This window comes from Octopus sinensis, linkage group LG9, assembly GCF_006345805.1.
Source record: "Octopus sinensis linkage group LG9, ASM634580v1, whole genome shotgun sequence".
Lineage (NCBI taxonomy): Eukaryota > Metazoa > Mollusca > Cephalopoda > Octopoda > Octopodidae > Octopus > Octopus sinensis.
Window position 1 is genome coordinate 96998544 of NC_043005.1, and position 16288 is coordinate 97014831.

General features: G+C 34.8%; 1 protein-coding gene across 1 annotated transcript in view; it reads left to right on the forward strand.

Moving 5' to 3' along the window:
• Window positions 1–12722, forward strand: part of LOC118764718 — a 20394-nt gene extending 7672 nt beyond the window's left edge. The window contains exons 2-3 of the mRNA XM_036505693.1: window positions 10268–10354; window positions 12326–12722. Of these exons, the coding sequence (XP_036361586.1) occupies window positions 10268–10354; window positions 12326–12439 (201 nt within the window). The 3' untranslated portion in view covers window positions 12440–12722. The remainder of the gene's footprint in view (window positions 1–10267; window positions 10355–12325) is intronic.
• Window positions 12723–16288: the final 3566 nt, after the last annotated feature.

The window sequence follows — 16288 nt, forward strand, 5'->3', positions numbered from 1 at the left end:
CACCTATACATGCATATACACATACATATAGAATATGAATTAAAAAACAATTAAAAAAAATTACATGGAATAATGAATTGAACGAAACCGGAAACAGTTCCATTTGTACTCCATTTTCTTTCTTTGATTTGATCTCATTTATTTAGTTTTAATTAAATGTAGTTAACCCTAGAAGGTTTGCTGCGTGGGTGAAAGATATATATACATATCATAGAAACGAGCGAATTCCTTTGGTATTTTGTCGTTCGGCGTGTTTTGTTATTAACACGGATATGTGGGTCAGTGCAACATTTAACTCTTTCCATATTTTCGGGAAGGTGTGTTTGGTGGGGAGCTTCCTCTCTAGCAGTAGACATATAGAGCACTTTATCTATCTATCTATCTATCTATGTATCTATCTATCTATCTATCTATCTATCTATCTATCTATCTATCTATCTATCTATCTATCTATCTATCTGTCTGTCTGTCTGTCTGTCTGTCTGTCTGCCTGACTGTCTGCCTGTCTGTCTGTCTGTCCGTCTGTATTTGTGAAACCGAATCCAATTGAAATATCTCGCCGCCGTTTTCCTTTGATTGGATAGAGAAAGATTTCGTCTGTTTGGCAACAGTGGCGAAAGCGATTTTATGGTGGAGAAAATTGAAAATTGAACATTCAGACATATATATATATATATATATATATATATATATATATATATATATATATATGTGCGTGTGCATGTGCGTAGGTATTGTTAATATATGTGAAAAACGTCTATATGTGAAATATTTTTCTTGTAATGTCAGCTCATCAGTCACCAATGTGACAAATGATGACCTCAAACTGACCGTTTCAAAACAAAGGGGCACACACACACACACACACACACATTAGCACTGCTAAGCTTTATTATTTCAGTAAGTCTACGGAATCTTTCTAACAGGTAAATACCAAATATGTTCCAAAAATCTTTTCTCGTCTTTATTGTATTTTCACAATGAAGAAAAAGCCAAACACCACAAGTGCATGTATTAAAACTGGAAGTAGAAATTTGAAAAGAAAGAGACATTTTCAGTCGTTTAAAATGTATAAAAAGAATATTTTTTTATTGAAGAAATGTATAATGGGATAAGAAAATATCACTTGTTTCCCCTTTTGTGTACCATAAAACAACAGTTTATCACAGAAACACCTTGTTTAAACTAAAAGTAAATTTGAGGGGAATTATATCAGGTAAAGTAGAAATGAATATATCATGTCATGCATAAAAAGAAATTCTTACAGCGTGGCAAAACTACGAAAATAACTGAGAACAGTTGGATGGTTTCTACAGAAACCCACTTTCACGACTGCAGAGATTCCAAATCTGCAAATAAATCGGTATTTGTTCAGTCTGATAATTTTCAGAATTCTCAGCCAATCAGAAAATAGCGCGTTCGCTGCCTCTTCCCCTTATCTTGATCAATCTCTATTTTGTGGTTAATGAAATTATTACCCCATTTTTTTTAAAAAAAAGGTCTAGACCCAAAGAAGAATAGCAATGTTTTCAAGAGTGTACTTAAGCGGATACCAGAAACGCCAACTCAAGGAAAAGCAAACTAACGAAATTTCTAAACGTCAAAAACTATCAAATGTCAAATTACAATGTCAAGAAAAAGTTTGTCATCACTCGCAACTGAAACAAGCCATGCACGCTCCGGTGAAGTCAATGACAATGCACAAACCATGAGTACCCTGTTGATCCTTTTGGGACAGATGATGATCACAGTGGTCAAGAACTTCAAGATAAGAGAGAGCAGAAACAGGAAGCAAAGTTAGTGATTTCGAAGAATACAGTAACCTGGCAAACTGGCCCGTAACAATTGATAATGGTTTTATATAAAACTGTTTAATGCAGTACATCAGTTTTTTTCAAAATAAAAAAAAACCCAGATAATGTATACTGATTCCAACAAGATTTACAAACAGCAAAATTGAAGTTTCTCAAACAAGTATTTTGAAAAAAGATTGTAAAATGGTCAGACTATGATGAGATCCTGGTTAGTTTACTCAAAGAACGAAGGCTGTATATACTGTTTCTTTTGCAAACTCTTTTCTAAGTGCCAAATATCACTTACAACGGATGGGTTTTCTGATTGGGAGAAAAAACTCAGAATTCTATAAAATCATGAACACAACATGGAACATTCCAACGATAGAGCTTTATCTCTTTGTTATAGATCAGCTCCTTCTTTACAGGAAAGAGTTCAATTAATCATAAACAGATGAGAACATACAGACCAAAATGTGACCTTGTGTGTACCGTTGGCGATTTTTTTCCTCTGTCTTCCCTTCTCGGGATCTTTCCTTCTCCTATGTTTCCGACGAAGAGCTCCGCTCGAAACGTTAAACCCTCCTTCTTCCCTTCTTTCCTGAGCATCCAATAATACTATATTTGTTCCACGTCCTCGCGTTGTTGTGTTTTTTTGTATTTTCTTGTTTGGATTAACTATATATATATATATATATATATATATATATATGTGTGTGTGTGTATGTGTGTGTGTGTGTGTGTGTGTGTGTGTGCGTGCGCGTGTGTATGTATATATATATATATATATATATATATATATATATATATATGCGTGTGCATGTGCGTATGTATTATTAATATATGTGTATACGTCTATATGTGTAATATTTTTCTTGTAATATCAGCTCATTTGTCACCCATGTGACAAATGATAACACTATCCGTATTAGTCGCTGTAGTGGAATCATAAGAAGTGTATTTCTCTCATTAAGAAAACAAAAACGAATTGCTATAATATAATTTACATTAAATGCAAAAAAAAAAGCTGTTAGATTTTAATATTCCTTCACAAGATATGGCGAAAATGTTATCGGACTGGTTATTTCATTTATCTATATCTATGTCTAATTACATTTTCCGAAAAGCCTTTATGTAATTTGCACAAACTACTACTACTACTACTACTACTACTACTACTACTACTACTACTACTATACTACTACTACTACTACTACTACTACTACTACTACTACTACTAGACTCTGTAGTAGTAGCGGTGGTGGTGGTGATGGTAGAAGACCATAATTTTGCCAAGTTTTCTTTCTTTCAAACGATCCTGCGGTGGTTAGTTTTCCAAAAACAAAACAAGTGACATTTCGTTTTTAATAAATGTGTGTCATTCGAATCAGAAATTTTATACCGATTCGCATTTCTTTATTGGATAAACAGAAAATTAACTTAGATTATCAGAAGAGATGACAGTGTTTAACATATCGTTTGGCTGCTTCAAGATAACTGATAACTAATTGCTAAACGACTATTGTATTATAAAAAAAAAAATCAAATCTAAGCAGACAAAAAAACCCCCAAAGAACTTTCATCGATTGCAAATGATTTGATTGATAAAAGGTTCGTCTCTTGAATAAGTAGTTTATCGGTTCTTTCCATTTGGCTAGCTATTTGTTAACAGCTGTCTTTTTATGAAACACGTTGCGTTGATGTTTCAGGCTATTATATGATTGAAAGATAAGACGATAAAATTTTATCTGATGATATGCGTGAACGGAGAACATTTGAAAATGTTTGTAATGTATATTATTTACGTTACTCTCTCTCTCTCTTTATCTATCTATTTATCTATCTATCTATCTATCTATCTATCTATCTATCTATCTATCTATCTATCTATCTATCTATCTATCTATCTATCTATCTATCAAATATGTCACGCTACTTTATCAAATAGTAGAATCCCATTAAACGCCTTCCATCCGGTCCTTACTCTCCGTGAGATCTCCTTTTCGATATCTCAGCACATATTCACTTCTTGTCCTAGGTAGACATATTCCTTTACCTCCTCTATTTCATCACTGCCGATCACCATTCGACCTGTTGGTACGTTGTCTGATCGAATGAACTTCGTTTTCATGCGGTTCATCTTGAAACCTACTGCAGAGCTTTTGATGTCGAGCTCCGTCAGCATGGTCTGAAGCTGATCCATGGTTTCAGCGATGAGTACGATGTCATCAGCGAAACGGAGGTGGGTGAGTAGCTCGCCATTGATGTTGCCAGTCGATGCCTCTGATGATCTGCTCGAGACATGCAGTGAAAAGTTTTGGGGAGATTGTATCTCCTTGCTTCACTCCCTTCTCGACCGGCACTCGTAAGGGTGATGACAGTAGAGCTATGTCGGTGGTGCATCCGGAATTTGCCTCTCTGAGCAGCTGCACATATTGCGCTTCGATTCCTTGCCTCTGCAGCGAGTTCAGCACTGCGTTGGTTTCGACGCTGTCGAAGGCCTTCTCACAGTCTACAAACGCAACGCAAAGAGGCAGCTTGAACTCATACTCTCGCTCAAGCAGTTATGTTAGAGTAAATATATGGTCCATGGTGCTGTAGTTTTTCCGGAAGCCGGCTTGTTCCCTCGGTTGTTGTTCGCCGAGATGACATGATAACCTGTTCAGAATTATCTTTGTGAACAGCTTGTACACGTGAGACAGCAGGCATATGGGTCGGTAGGTCTTTAGATCTTCTCTATCGCCCTTCTTATACAGCAGGATGGTATTTGACTCTTTCCACAGCGATGGAATTCTTCCCTCGTCTAGATAGTGCGTGAATCGCTCGGCGAGGATTTTCCAGAGCTGCTCTCTGGAGCTCTGGAGGTAGATATATATATATATATACAAACATACATACACACACACGCGTGCACACATATGCATATATGCGTGTGTACGTGTATATATATATATATATATATATATATATATATATATACACACACAACCTACATCCTGAAATATTATATCGTCTGGTGCCACTTCAGTAACTCACTGTGAAACCCTAGACCAACTTCACCCATTGTTACTTTGGGTGGGGTTTCAGCTAACTGTGCAGAAACAGAAACGACGAGAATATTGCTTCCAAACATAAAGCTATATATATATGTATATACACCAGGATGAGAGAAAAGCATTGTTGCTGTAAAAAGCGTCATTCTCAAGAAGACCTTAAAACATTTAGGTCTAATTTCTTGGCACTCAACAACAACGTTCTCATATTTATCTAATACAATGGGAGTGTGATGTGAAATAAATTTGGCTACTTCTTCTAGCATGTCAAATGATCCTGTAGAGGTTTCTTTGTTGTCTTGTAGACGCTCGTTTTACGCAACATGGTTTGTTGGGAAAATGAGGTTTTATTGCTTGGTTTGATAAGTGGAATAATTTATTGCTTAGATTAATATGATCCGTGGGATCTATCCACATCGAAGCAAATGGGCTAGTATATAATTACTGTATAAACACACCCACACGCACGCGCACACACACAGACACACGTACACACGCACACACGCACACATACATGCGCAGAGACGTGCACATACATGTTGGTTAATCAGAAGTGAAAGAATGCCATACCGATAATGCAATCTTGCAGCTATCAGATTACCCGCCTTCATATTGTAATGTTTACATATGCATATTTGAGAATATCAATTTACATAAAAATCTTAGCTATTTTTTATATGATTCAGACATTCATAAATACATAAATACATAACTACATGGATGTATCAAGAAAAAGTATGCATGTATATATGTAAATATATATATGTTTCTTTATTATCCATAAGGGGCTAAACATAGAGAGGGCAAACAAGGACAGACAAACGAATTAAGTCGATTACATTGACCCCAGTGCATAACTGGTACTTATTTAATCGACCCCGAAGGATGAAAGGCAAAGTCGACCTCGGCGGAATTTGAACTCAGAACGTAGCGGCAGACGAAATACCGCTAAGCATTTCGCCCGGCGTGCTAACGTTTCTGCCAGCTCGCCGCCTTTATATATGTATTTATATATATATATGTATGTAAGTGTGCGTGTGTGTGCTGTACGTGCGTATGTATATATACACACATACATACGTGCGTACACACACAGACACACACAAACACGCACATACATATGTATACACACTCACATTGAGACGTATTGTATCACTGTATCGACCAGACCATCGGATGATGTTATACACCGCTGGTCTCAAAAATCCTCGCTTGTTGTTGTGGCTTTCGCATTATGGGAATCCACTGCCTTGGTGGGTAAGGTAACATTTTCCCCTGGACGGAACGCCAGTCCATCGCAAGCTTACTCACTTACAGCTGAGAGGTCTGAAGCAACATGAAAAGACATTTTGCTCAAGAACATCACGTATTGCTTGTCTGGGAATCCAAATCCCGATTTCGCGATCGTGAGGGCAACACACACACACGCACACACATACACACATAAACACACACACACACATACACACATGCACGCACACACACGTGCACAAACACATACACACACACGTATATATATGTATATATATATATACACGCACTCATACACATACATATATACGAGTGTGTATTAATCATATATAAATGCATTGATTATACCTACAACAGTCATCCTGTAAATGACTACGTCGTATGTATTGATTGTATATGAACACAAAAATCGTATGCAATTGAATGTACACGAATGCACACAGAAACACACACATCTTGATAATAGATTGTCTCGATAAGAGACATTTAAGAACTGAGGGCAATTTAAACATTTGTTACAAACAAATATTTTCCTCAGCAAATATGTTGACTGAACTCAGACAAGATCCGTAATAGTTTATTTATTGTCATGTATATAACTATGAAGTACTTTTTACTCAGTAAATGTGTATTATTCAGACCAAACTACTCATATATAAAATATTTTTCATTATACGTGAATTTTAGTTTCTGCAATCGCGGTTGGTACCAATATTGGTTTCAAATTTTGGCACAAAGCCAGTAATTTGGGGCACGGTTAAGTCATAGATTCCAGTGTTCAATTAGTGCTTATTTTATTGACCCCAAAAAGTTGAAAGGCAAAGTCAACCTCGGCGGAATTTGAAATCAAAATGTAAAGACGGACGCATTTTGCTTGGTGTGCTAAACGAACCTGTGAGCGCGCCATCTGGCCGGTACTTAATATTAACAACCACCATTACCAACATGAAAATATTAGCAAATCTGTGACAGATCTAAGGCAGTACATATATTATTCACAATTCACTTATACTATAGTTTGCTGTCAATGAATAAATACTACAGGGACCAGTAAATTGCTTTGCCTGAAGGCTTATAAAGCTGTTAAGATGACTTTGAAATAGCGTAGACAACAGGCATCTTTCGTTGTCCGAAAAAAATAGCTGTCACAGGCAGTTTTTGTTAATTTCCTCTTCCGTCATGTTAATCGATTTTTCTGAAGATATTCAAAACCAACCCAAAGCTGCCATTAAATAGAACGGTGATGATGAAAAGAAAGCCCTAATCTCAACACTAAGTATAAGACTGATCCGGAAGTGGTAGAATTTTAAAATTTCACTAAGCCTTCATTAGATAGCAAACCGCGCAAAACGTTATTGACGACATAACCAGACGATATCACTAGAGTTTATAACGAAATATGCAAAGACAAATACTGGATTATCTTTATACAGTTGCTATCACTCTGAAGGAACGTTCGCCTGTAATGCATTCGATAATGAAATCAATCGACGTAAGTAGCTCAAGTGATTAACAGAGGCAGAATAAAATAACAAAATGCACAATAGAATAAGACATTTGGATACCACCATAAGTTTTAAGGGGAACAATAATTTCGCTGCACATCATATACATCTCATGAAAACAAAAATGACTAAATTGTAGGGAGATACTACATTCTAAACTTTTGAAAAGAAGTTAATTTTAACATCGAAAACAGGATGGTGAGTGAAAGAATTCATTATCGATAAGAACTATTTGACGGAGCTAACATTATCCACAGTTTTGCTTCTAAACTACAAGTTGTACATTGGAAGATGAAAAGAAAAGCGGCATCGCTGCAAAAGAGGTCTTTCTTGGGAGGTCTTAAAAGTATTTTGTTCTTCATAGTTCTGGAATGGAAAGAAGGATTTAAAATGTAATGCATCAGGGGTAAATATACTTTGGGAGCAATACTGTACCAGCAACAATAGTAAAACAATGCAAAAACGTACAGTATAGGCGCAGGAGTGGCTGTGTGGTAAGTAGCTTGCTTACGAACCACATGGTTCCGGGTTCAGTCCCACTGCGTGGCACCTTGGGTAAGTGTCTTCTACTATAGCCTCGGGCCGACCAAAGCCTTGTGAGTGGATTTGGTAGACGGAAACTGAAAGAAGCCCGTCGTATATATGTATATATATATGTGTATGTGCGTGTTTGTGTGTCTGTGTTTGTCCCCCCCCAACATCACTTGACAACCGATGCTGGTGTGTTTACGTCCCCGTAACCTAGCGGTTCGGCAAAAAGAGACCGATAAAATAAGTACTAGGCTTACAAAGAATAAGTCCTGGGGTCGATTTGATCGACTAAAGGCGGTGCTCTAGCATGGCCACAGTCACATGACTGAAACAAGTAAAAGAGTAAATGAGTAAAGAGAGTAAAGAGAGTATCAACTTTTGAAACGCTAACATAAGCTGTGAAGAAGTACCAGGGATGCCCCTAATAACTAGATACTGGTGCAAGTTGGTGACGTTCTACAAAATGTCACCAACATGTTTATTTAATAGAATTATGGAAGTCCAAATTGATATACCACAAAAAAAAATTAAATGAATTCCCCTAAGAATAGTGTTAGTTCAACGATGCGTGTGCAGGTGGAAAGAAAAGCTTATGGGGACGTGCCGAACAACTTTTGTCCAAATTGAAACGAAACATCACAGAAACCTTGTGACAATAGAATGACTTAATTACAAAGAGGCGTGTAATATTATTCCCATCTCATGGTTCCTGGAATCAATGCATTTGCTGAATGTAACTGCTGTCTTAGTTGCTGCTATTAAATTGCTTACAAAAACTTGCTTCACGACACACACCCAGATAGCTAAAAGTCGAACGACTGTATAAAGTGTTATATATTTTCAAAAGGAATATTATAATGAGACAGTCTTGTGTTTCTTTTTATTTTGGCATTAAGTCTGCTGTCATATTTTTTATAAAATTATTCACTCCTTATGTAACATGATCTACCACAGCAAAAGACAATAATGTGCACAATTCCTTCGTGGGCGATTTAAAGATCTGTGCTGGAAATATTTACAATGCCGCGGGACAGTTAGAGTTAATAATATCTTCAACAGATATTAGGTTGGAACTTGGTCCAAAGAAATGTTCACATTTGATAGAGGAGCACAAAAAGAAACCAAAAATAAATTTTTACATCAATGATCTTTCTGTCTCTCCTGCTGCAGCACAGGAGACCACAAATATGCATGTATTGAAGAAAATGTTTATATGAAGATGTTGTTAAATATGACAATTGGAATTCTGCTCTTACATTTTTTAAAATTGCTTTGGAAGAAAAGACTGTATATGCAGTAAAGATATAAACCCTGATTTTAAGTTCAGGACGGTTTTTTTGTGGAACAATATGCTTATCATATCTGAGGAGTAGCAGCCGGAATGTTCGCTTTTGCATAAATCTTGGAGTGGTCTATTACTTTCCATCTAATCATGAAATTATTGATGTTTTGGACTTGAACACGTTTACGGCTACTATTATTGCTGCATTACTGAGAGAGTGCATGCTTGTTGAACCTAAATTTAAATGTGTTGGTTGTATGTATGCAGAGTACGAGATAGAGGGTGTTGACAGTGAAAATATCGGCAATATATATGACAGATTTTGCAGTACAAATCTCATCTAAGAAGCATCTTGTAGAGCTAGTGCATTTGCATACACTAAACGAGTCAAAGAATCTCTACCTTTGATTCTGACTAATTATAATGCAAAATGTGGTGTACTGCTCTAACTAAAGTTTATATTGTTTCGATTGAAGATTTTATGGTGCAGGTAGTTGTGAGGAAAGTGTGTATGAGATAGTCTCACGAATGTTTGGTCATACTGGTACATACTTACCGTTCCACTTCTTGCAGCATACTAAGTAGACTCAGTTATTATAAACCTTGCATTCCACATCAACAAGCTATTATATATTCTTTGAGCAATACTACAAGTTTTGCAAATATTTATACCACGCACACATACACATATACATATATACGCGTGCGCGCACACACACACACACGAGCACACACACGCATATATATAAACGGCTTTCAAATCTCTTCCAAATTTCGCACTATGTGTATATTTAACAAACTACTGACTTCATTTATAATTATATAAATACTAAACTTTTTCTCATTTTCTAGAAAAGTATTTTAACCCGCGTAATTCGAACTCCAAGCAGGAACCCAACCAGGGTTACTCAGAGGCCTTGTCATGTGCATGTCTGTGTGGTAAGTATTTTCTATAGCACATACCCGCTTCCGTACTCCCACAATATTGCGATGTCTATTATATATACATGCATACACACACACATATATAATACATACATACATATATACATACATTCACACATACATACACATGCACACATACATACACATATACATACATACATACACACACAAACATATACACATACATACGCACATAGATGCATACACACATGTAATAGCTTATACTCATACTTTTGTTGGTTTGTTAATTGATTTCTCCAGTCACGCTTAACATCTTATATATATATATAAAGAGGGAGAGAGAGAAAGAGATAGATTGATAGATAGAGAGAGAGGGTGAGTGTAGAATATATATACAGAGAGAGTTGATGTAAGAGATGCAAGATGAGTGTACATACAAGGCTGGATGGCAGACAATGAGTGTAAGAACGCTATACACACACCGAAAGAAAAAGAATAGCAGGGTCAAAAGAATCGGAGGAGTAAATGACGGAGTAGTTATGAAAGAAGTTATAAAAATGAGAAATTTGCTTTAGTATTCGTCTCATTGTATAAACACAAAGAAATTTGATAAAAGTTAAATTTTAAGTATTGCATTTTTACTCCAATTTCTGACATTACCCGCGCTGACAAAGGTATAATTCAAAATTTACTCGTCGTATGACGGATAATACTCTAGCATACACACAGATACACGCACAAAAATACCCTCAAAAATACACATATATACGCTTACACACACACATATCAGTTTACAGTGAATATAAACATGATTATAGACATATTGATTTCAGAAAGAAGTCGAACCTTTTTCGAAAGCTGCTGTGCTCTACACCACTGTTTTCCACAACGTTATAAAAAAGGATTTATATAGATACCAGTGTAATGTTGTAAATAATATACAGAGTTATGGACACAGTATCATGCATTTCTTCTTGTTTATCATAAATTAAGCTTAGTCACATTTGCCGACCGTCTGCGAGATTGCACTGGGTAGCCATTTGCAATTCTGTTTTCGCGCAGGCGCGGAGATTGAAGCAATGTTGGTGCCGACATTGCAAACAAACCATTTGCGACGGTTACAGTTGCTGCCACGTATCAACAATAGTGTTCCTGCTTGATCGCACATGCTAGAAACAGCTGCCAAGTCTTTCAGATCTAACACTATTATCTTAAAAAAACAGGAGGGACATATTCTTTGTATTCGATCCGTCTTTGATAAAAATTCTCTTTGAGCTAAATCTAATTTAAATCGTACACCATTGTTTTAAATAAAGAAGGACACAGTGAATAACACAATCCTAGTACACAAAAGTAGCAAAATGGTTACTGCTGGAAAACGTTTGGTCGTTAATTTGTTTTAACAAGGTTGACCATGAGCTAACGACAGCTTAAGTTTGAATGGTCCCTGCTGGGACACGTTTGATCATAATTCTGCTCAGTCAAGGTGATCTGGTGCTAAATAGTATAAATTTAGGTTGGAATGGATATTGTTGAAGCATCACTGAACATAGGTTTGATCGATAAAGTTTAACCTGGAGCTAAACAACATCTTAAATAGTGATGATCACTATTGGAACGTTTTTCATAATAGAGCTACTGAATTATAGTTGATCTAGAGATGAACAGAATACATGCTGCCACAAGCTAGCGCGAGCGTTTCTATGCAATCGCTCGACCTGCTTGTGTTAGCAACCAAATCTCCGAGCGATTTAATTATCTCTGTATTGATGCGACACACTTCTGGTTACTGGATTAGAACCAGTAATTTATTGACCGATGCTCCTATTTAAACTGTCATTAACATTTTTATTAGATACACTTAATACCCAAATATTTATATCCATTTCTCTTTCTTCCTGTTTACTCATGCACAAAAACAAAAATTGCCCTCCCTTCTTATAAATGTCTTCTATTTAATTTTTCTTTTATCTAAAATATTTTTCATTTAAATCTTTTATCCAGCAAACTAAAGTTCAAGGAACATGTGTCCAGTTTGGGAACAGAAGGAGTGGTGTCCCGGCCTGTTCAGCTGGCCAATATTTAGACATCCAATCTGAGCAATGTCAAGGATCTTAAAATTCCACATGGAAATACAAAGAAGGTAGCAAAACGACAAAATATAATAAACAACCGAGAAAGACGAAGAAAAAAGAAAACAAGAAGAGTCCTCAAATGAAAACATAACACACACACACACACACACAACACACTCACAAAGGAGAACATATGGAACATTCAAATGACTTTTAGTTAGATAAATTTATTTAGACAAAGAAATGTAGAACTTGTTTTGGTATATCATATGTACTAGATATTCAGAAACGGAAAAAAAAAAATAAAAATAAAAAACAGCAAAAAAGCTCTAGGTTAATATTTGTGCTAAAGTATTGAAAGTTAAAAAAGACTTAAAATTCTTCCCCGATTCTTCTGAGAATACTCGTTAAAAATTGTTTTCTATGAATGTCAGTATATTTTGTTATTATATAGATATTATTCAAAGTATTATCGAACAGATATAACTGTTATTCTATCAATCTCAGTAGTTCGGCTACATATAGATATTAATGTTTCCCTTCAAATTCTTACAAAATATACAATATAAAACTAATATTATTAAAAGGCAGTGGTTGCTTGCCCCACATGGTTGCTTGTCCCACATGACTGCTTGTCCCACATGGTTGCTTGTCCCACATGGTTGCTTGTCCGAACAGTTAGTGAGTGGAAGGGTAGTGATATGTAAGAGTCTTCTCAAGTTCCAAATGCGAATTTGTTTGTGTTAACTACACTCCAAAGATAGAGCCTTGTATATATATATATATATATATATATATATATATATATATATATGTATATATATGTATGTATGTATGTATGTATGTATGTATGTATATATATATATATATATATATATACACATACATATATATATGTATACATATGTATGTATATGTATATATATATGTGTGTGTGTGTGTATAGTTAGATAAATAGATATGCACACAGACATACACATACATGCATACTTGCATACATACCTACACACACACACACACACACACACACACTCACACATGATTTTATGATGTAACGTGCGGATGCTTTGGGATGCATCATGAGTCATGTGTCTTGTATTTAGAGGGTTTTCGGGATTTTCACCCTCAGACATCCTCACCCAGTTGATCCAGCCGGGGTTGATCAAGTCCCTGCTTGCATCCCAGTAGCAACAAACCACTGATCTGTCCTCTTTATCCAAAGCCCCCCCCCCACCAGTTTCAGCGATGGAATTTATAGCCATCCACTCTGCAGCACCAGTAACACCAAACCCAATATAAAATACCACCAGCCTTCACGCACACACTCACACACACATGCATATATAAACATAATACATACATGTATGTTTATTTAGCTTCCTGTACTGTGATAGAATAAGTTATGTAACAGAGAGCTGAATAACAATAACTACATTCTTAATTAGTCACTGCACATGTAACAAGTAATTTATTCGTTCGATATATTTCTGTAATGCTTCATTTGTGTGGGAGAATTGCTTAAGTAATATAACAGATTGGCACAGTCTGGGTAATTAGTAGACTGTTGTTTAAATTGCAAACTAATAATCTAAAATAGTTGTTACTATACACTTAACTAACATATTTTGAATCTGCGTTATATATTTTCAGACTGCTTCGTTAGTTTTTCACAAACAGAAATAAGAGGGATAGATTAAGAAGCTTAATTATTAACCATAATCTTAACTAGTAAGAAAGTAATTCCATATCGTAACTTGGGAAGCATAGTCGAAGATGTATTTACATACATACAAACATACATATATATATATATATATATATATATATATATATATATACATATGTGTGTTAACAAAGATACACATACATACGATACATACATATATACATATGTAAATGCATGTATGTATTTACATATATATATATATGTAAATGTACGTATGTATATATATAAATATCTTTATATATATACATACGTACATTTACATATATATATATAGGGAGAGAGAGTGAGAGAGAGAGAGATAGAGAGAGTATTTTAAATTTAAATTACACACGCACGCACAAGTACGTATACACACAAGCTTCCAATTCTTTTGCCGTTCCAACTTTGCTACTGAGCTGCAATATTCTTGTCAATTATATTCATTTAGCAAAACAAGGCTACCACGACCTTCTGACATAGACTCCACCTAGATTTAATGAGTACTTTATGCTATAAATTTTTTTAAAACCATAATCAACGTTTCAATATTATAAAATTTTCAAAGTATCAAAGAAAATCATTTATGGCGTCCATTGCACGTTACGTTTATGTTTATATATACATATATATATACATACATATATTACATAAACAAGCAGAACTGGCAATCTAGATTTCGGTGTATTTCACAGTAAACAATATCTTTGGCTTAATACTGACGGCAACCATAGCTACTACATGTAACCTTGACAGGGAGGAAACCTCAACTTATTTCAACATATTAAAAACGTTTGTAATGGATTCGTGCGTTTTAACGTATTAGTTAATATGTTGTGGCGTATTAACTAGCTGCATAGGCCAACAAACTGTACTAGATGTCACTGTAAGTTAGAGGATATTGTTCTGTTATGAAAACATTAACATACATTAATAAAAACAATTTTTTTTGTTTGTCTGGCAGTTTCTGGCGGTCAAATAATTCGACGTTGATAGATTTTATGTTATTGATGCTTGTTGTTGTTGTTGTTGCTGTTGTTGCTATTGAAATGATCACAATATTCATAATATATGCCTCTCTGTGTGTGTGTGTGTGTGTGTGTATCTATATATACACGGAGAGAGAGAGAGAGAGAGAGAGAGAAGAGAGATGTATATATATATATAATTCATAACCACATACATACATACATACATGCATGCATACATACATATATACACACATACATACATACACACATACATACATACATGCATACATACATACATACATGCATACATACATACATACATACATATATATATGTTATATATATATATATATATATATGTATGTATATGTATATATATATATTGGCTATACTGGCAATATGACCATTCCGAAATATAACAATATATATATATATATATTATAATATATATATATATATATATATATAATATATATATATATGTATATATATATTATATATATATATATATATATATATATATATATATATATATTACATCTGGAAATTCCGCTTACATTGTAGCAGCTAGATTTGGTTTGCGATCACATGTCTCGTCGGATTATATACTTTAATCCTCTCTTTGTGTCGCTTCCTAAAATAACAATGGAAATAAATGCTTTCCATTGTGTTTCAATTATGGAACATAAGTCCTCAATGATTGTTATGTTTAGTTTATTTCTGTATTTCCTTGTTCATGTCTCTTTGTATATGTTTGCATGTCTTTGTATGATCATTTCTACTGTTTGCTGTATGCGTATTTGAATAATAATATGAATAATAATAACAACAGAAGCAGAAGAATAAACATCACTGAGAAATGAAAAAAAAGTGATCCCTATTTCTATTTTGAGAGATATCATAAGAACTTGGATTAAGAAACGTTAACCGAAGAGACATGTAGTGGCGAAACTCGTAGTCCTTCTCTGTTTCGCAGACGTACACTCACTCATACAGTTCTATGTATGTATGTATGTATGTATGTATGTATGTATGTATGTATGTATGTATGTATGTATGTATGTATGTATGTATGTATGTATCTATCTATCTATCTATCTATCTATCTATCTATCTATCTATCTATCTCTCTCTCTCTCTCTATATATATATATATATATACATACATATATTGCATATATACATATATTAGTTGAGCCTTTCGCTTCCTATGGAGCAT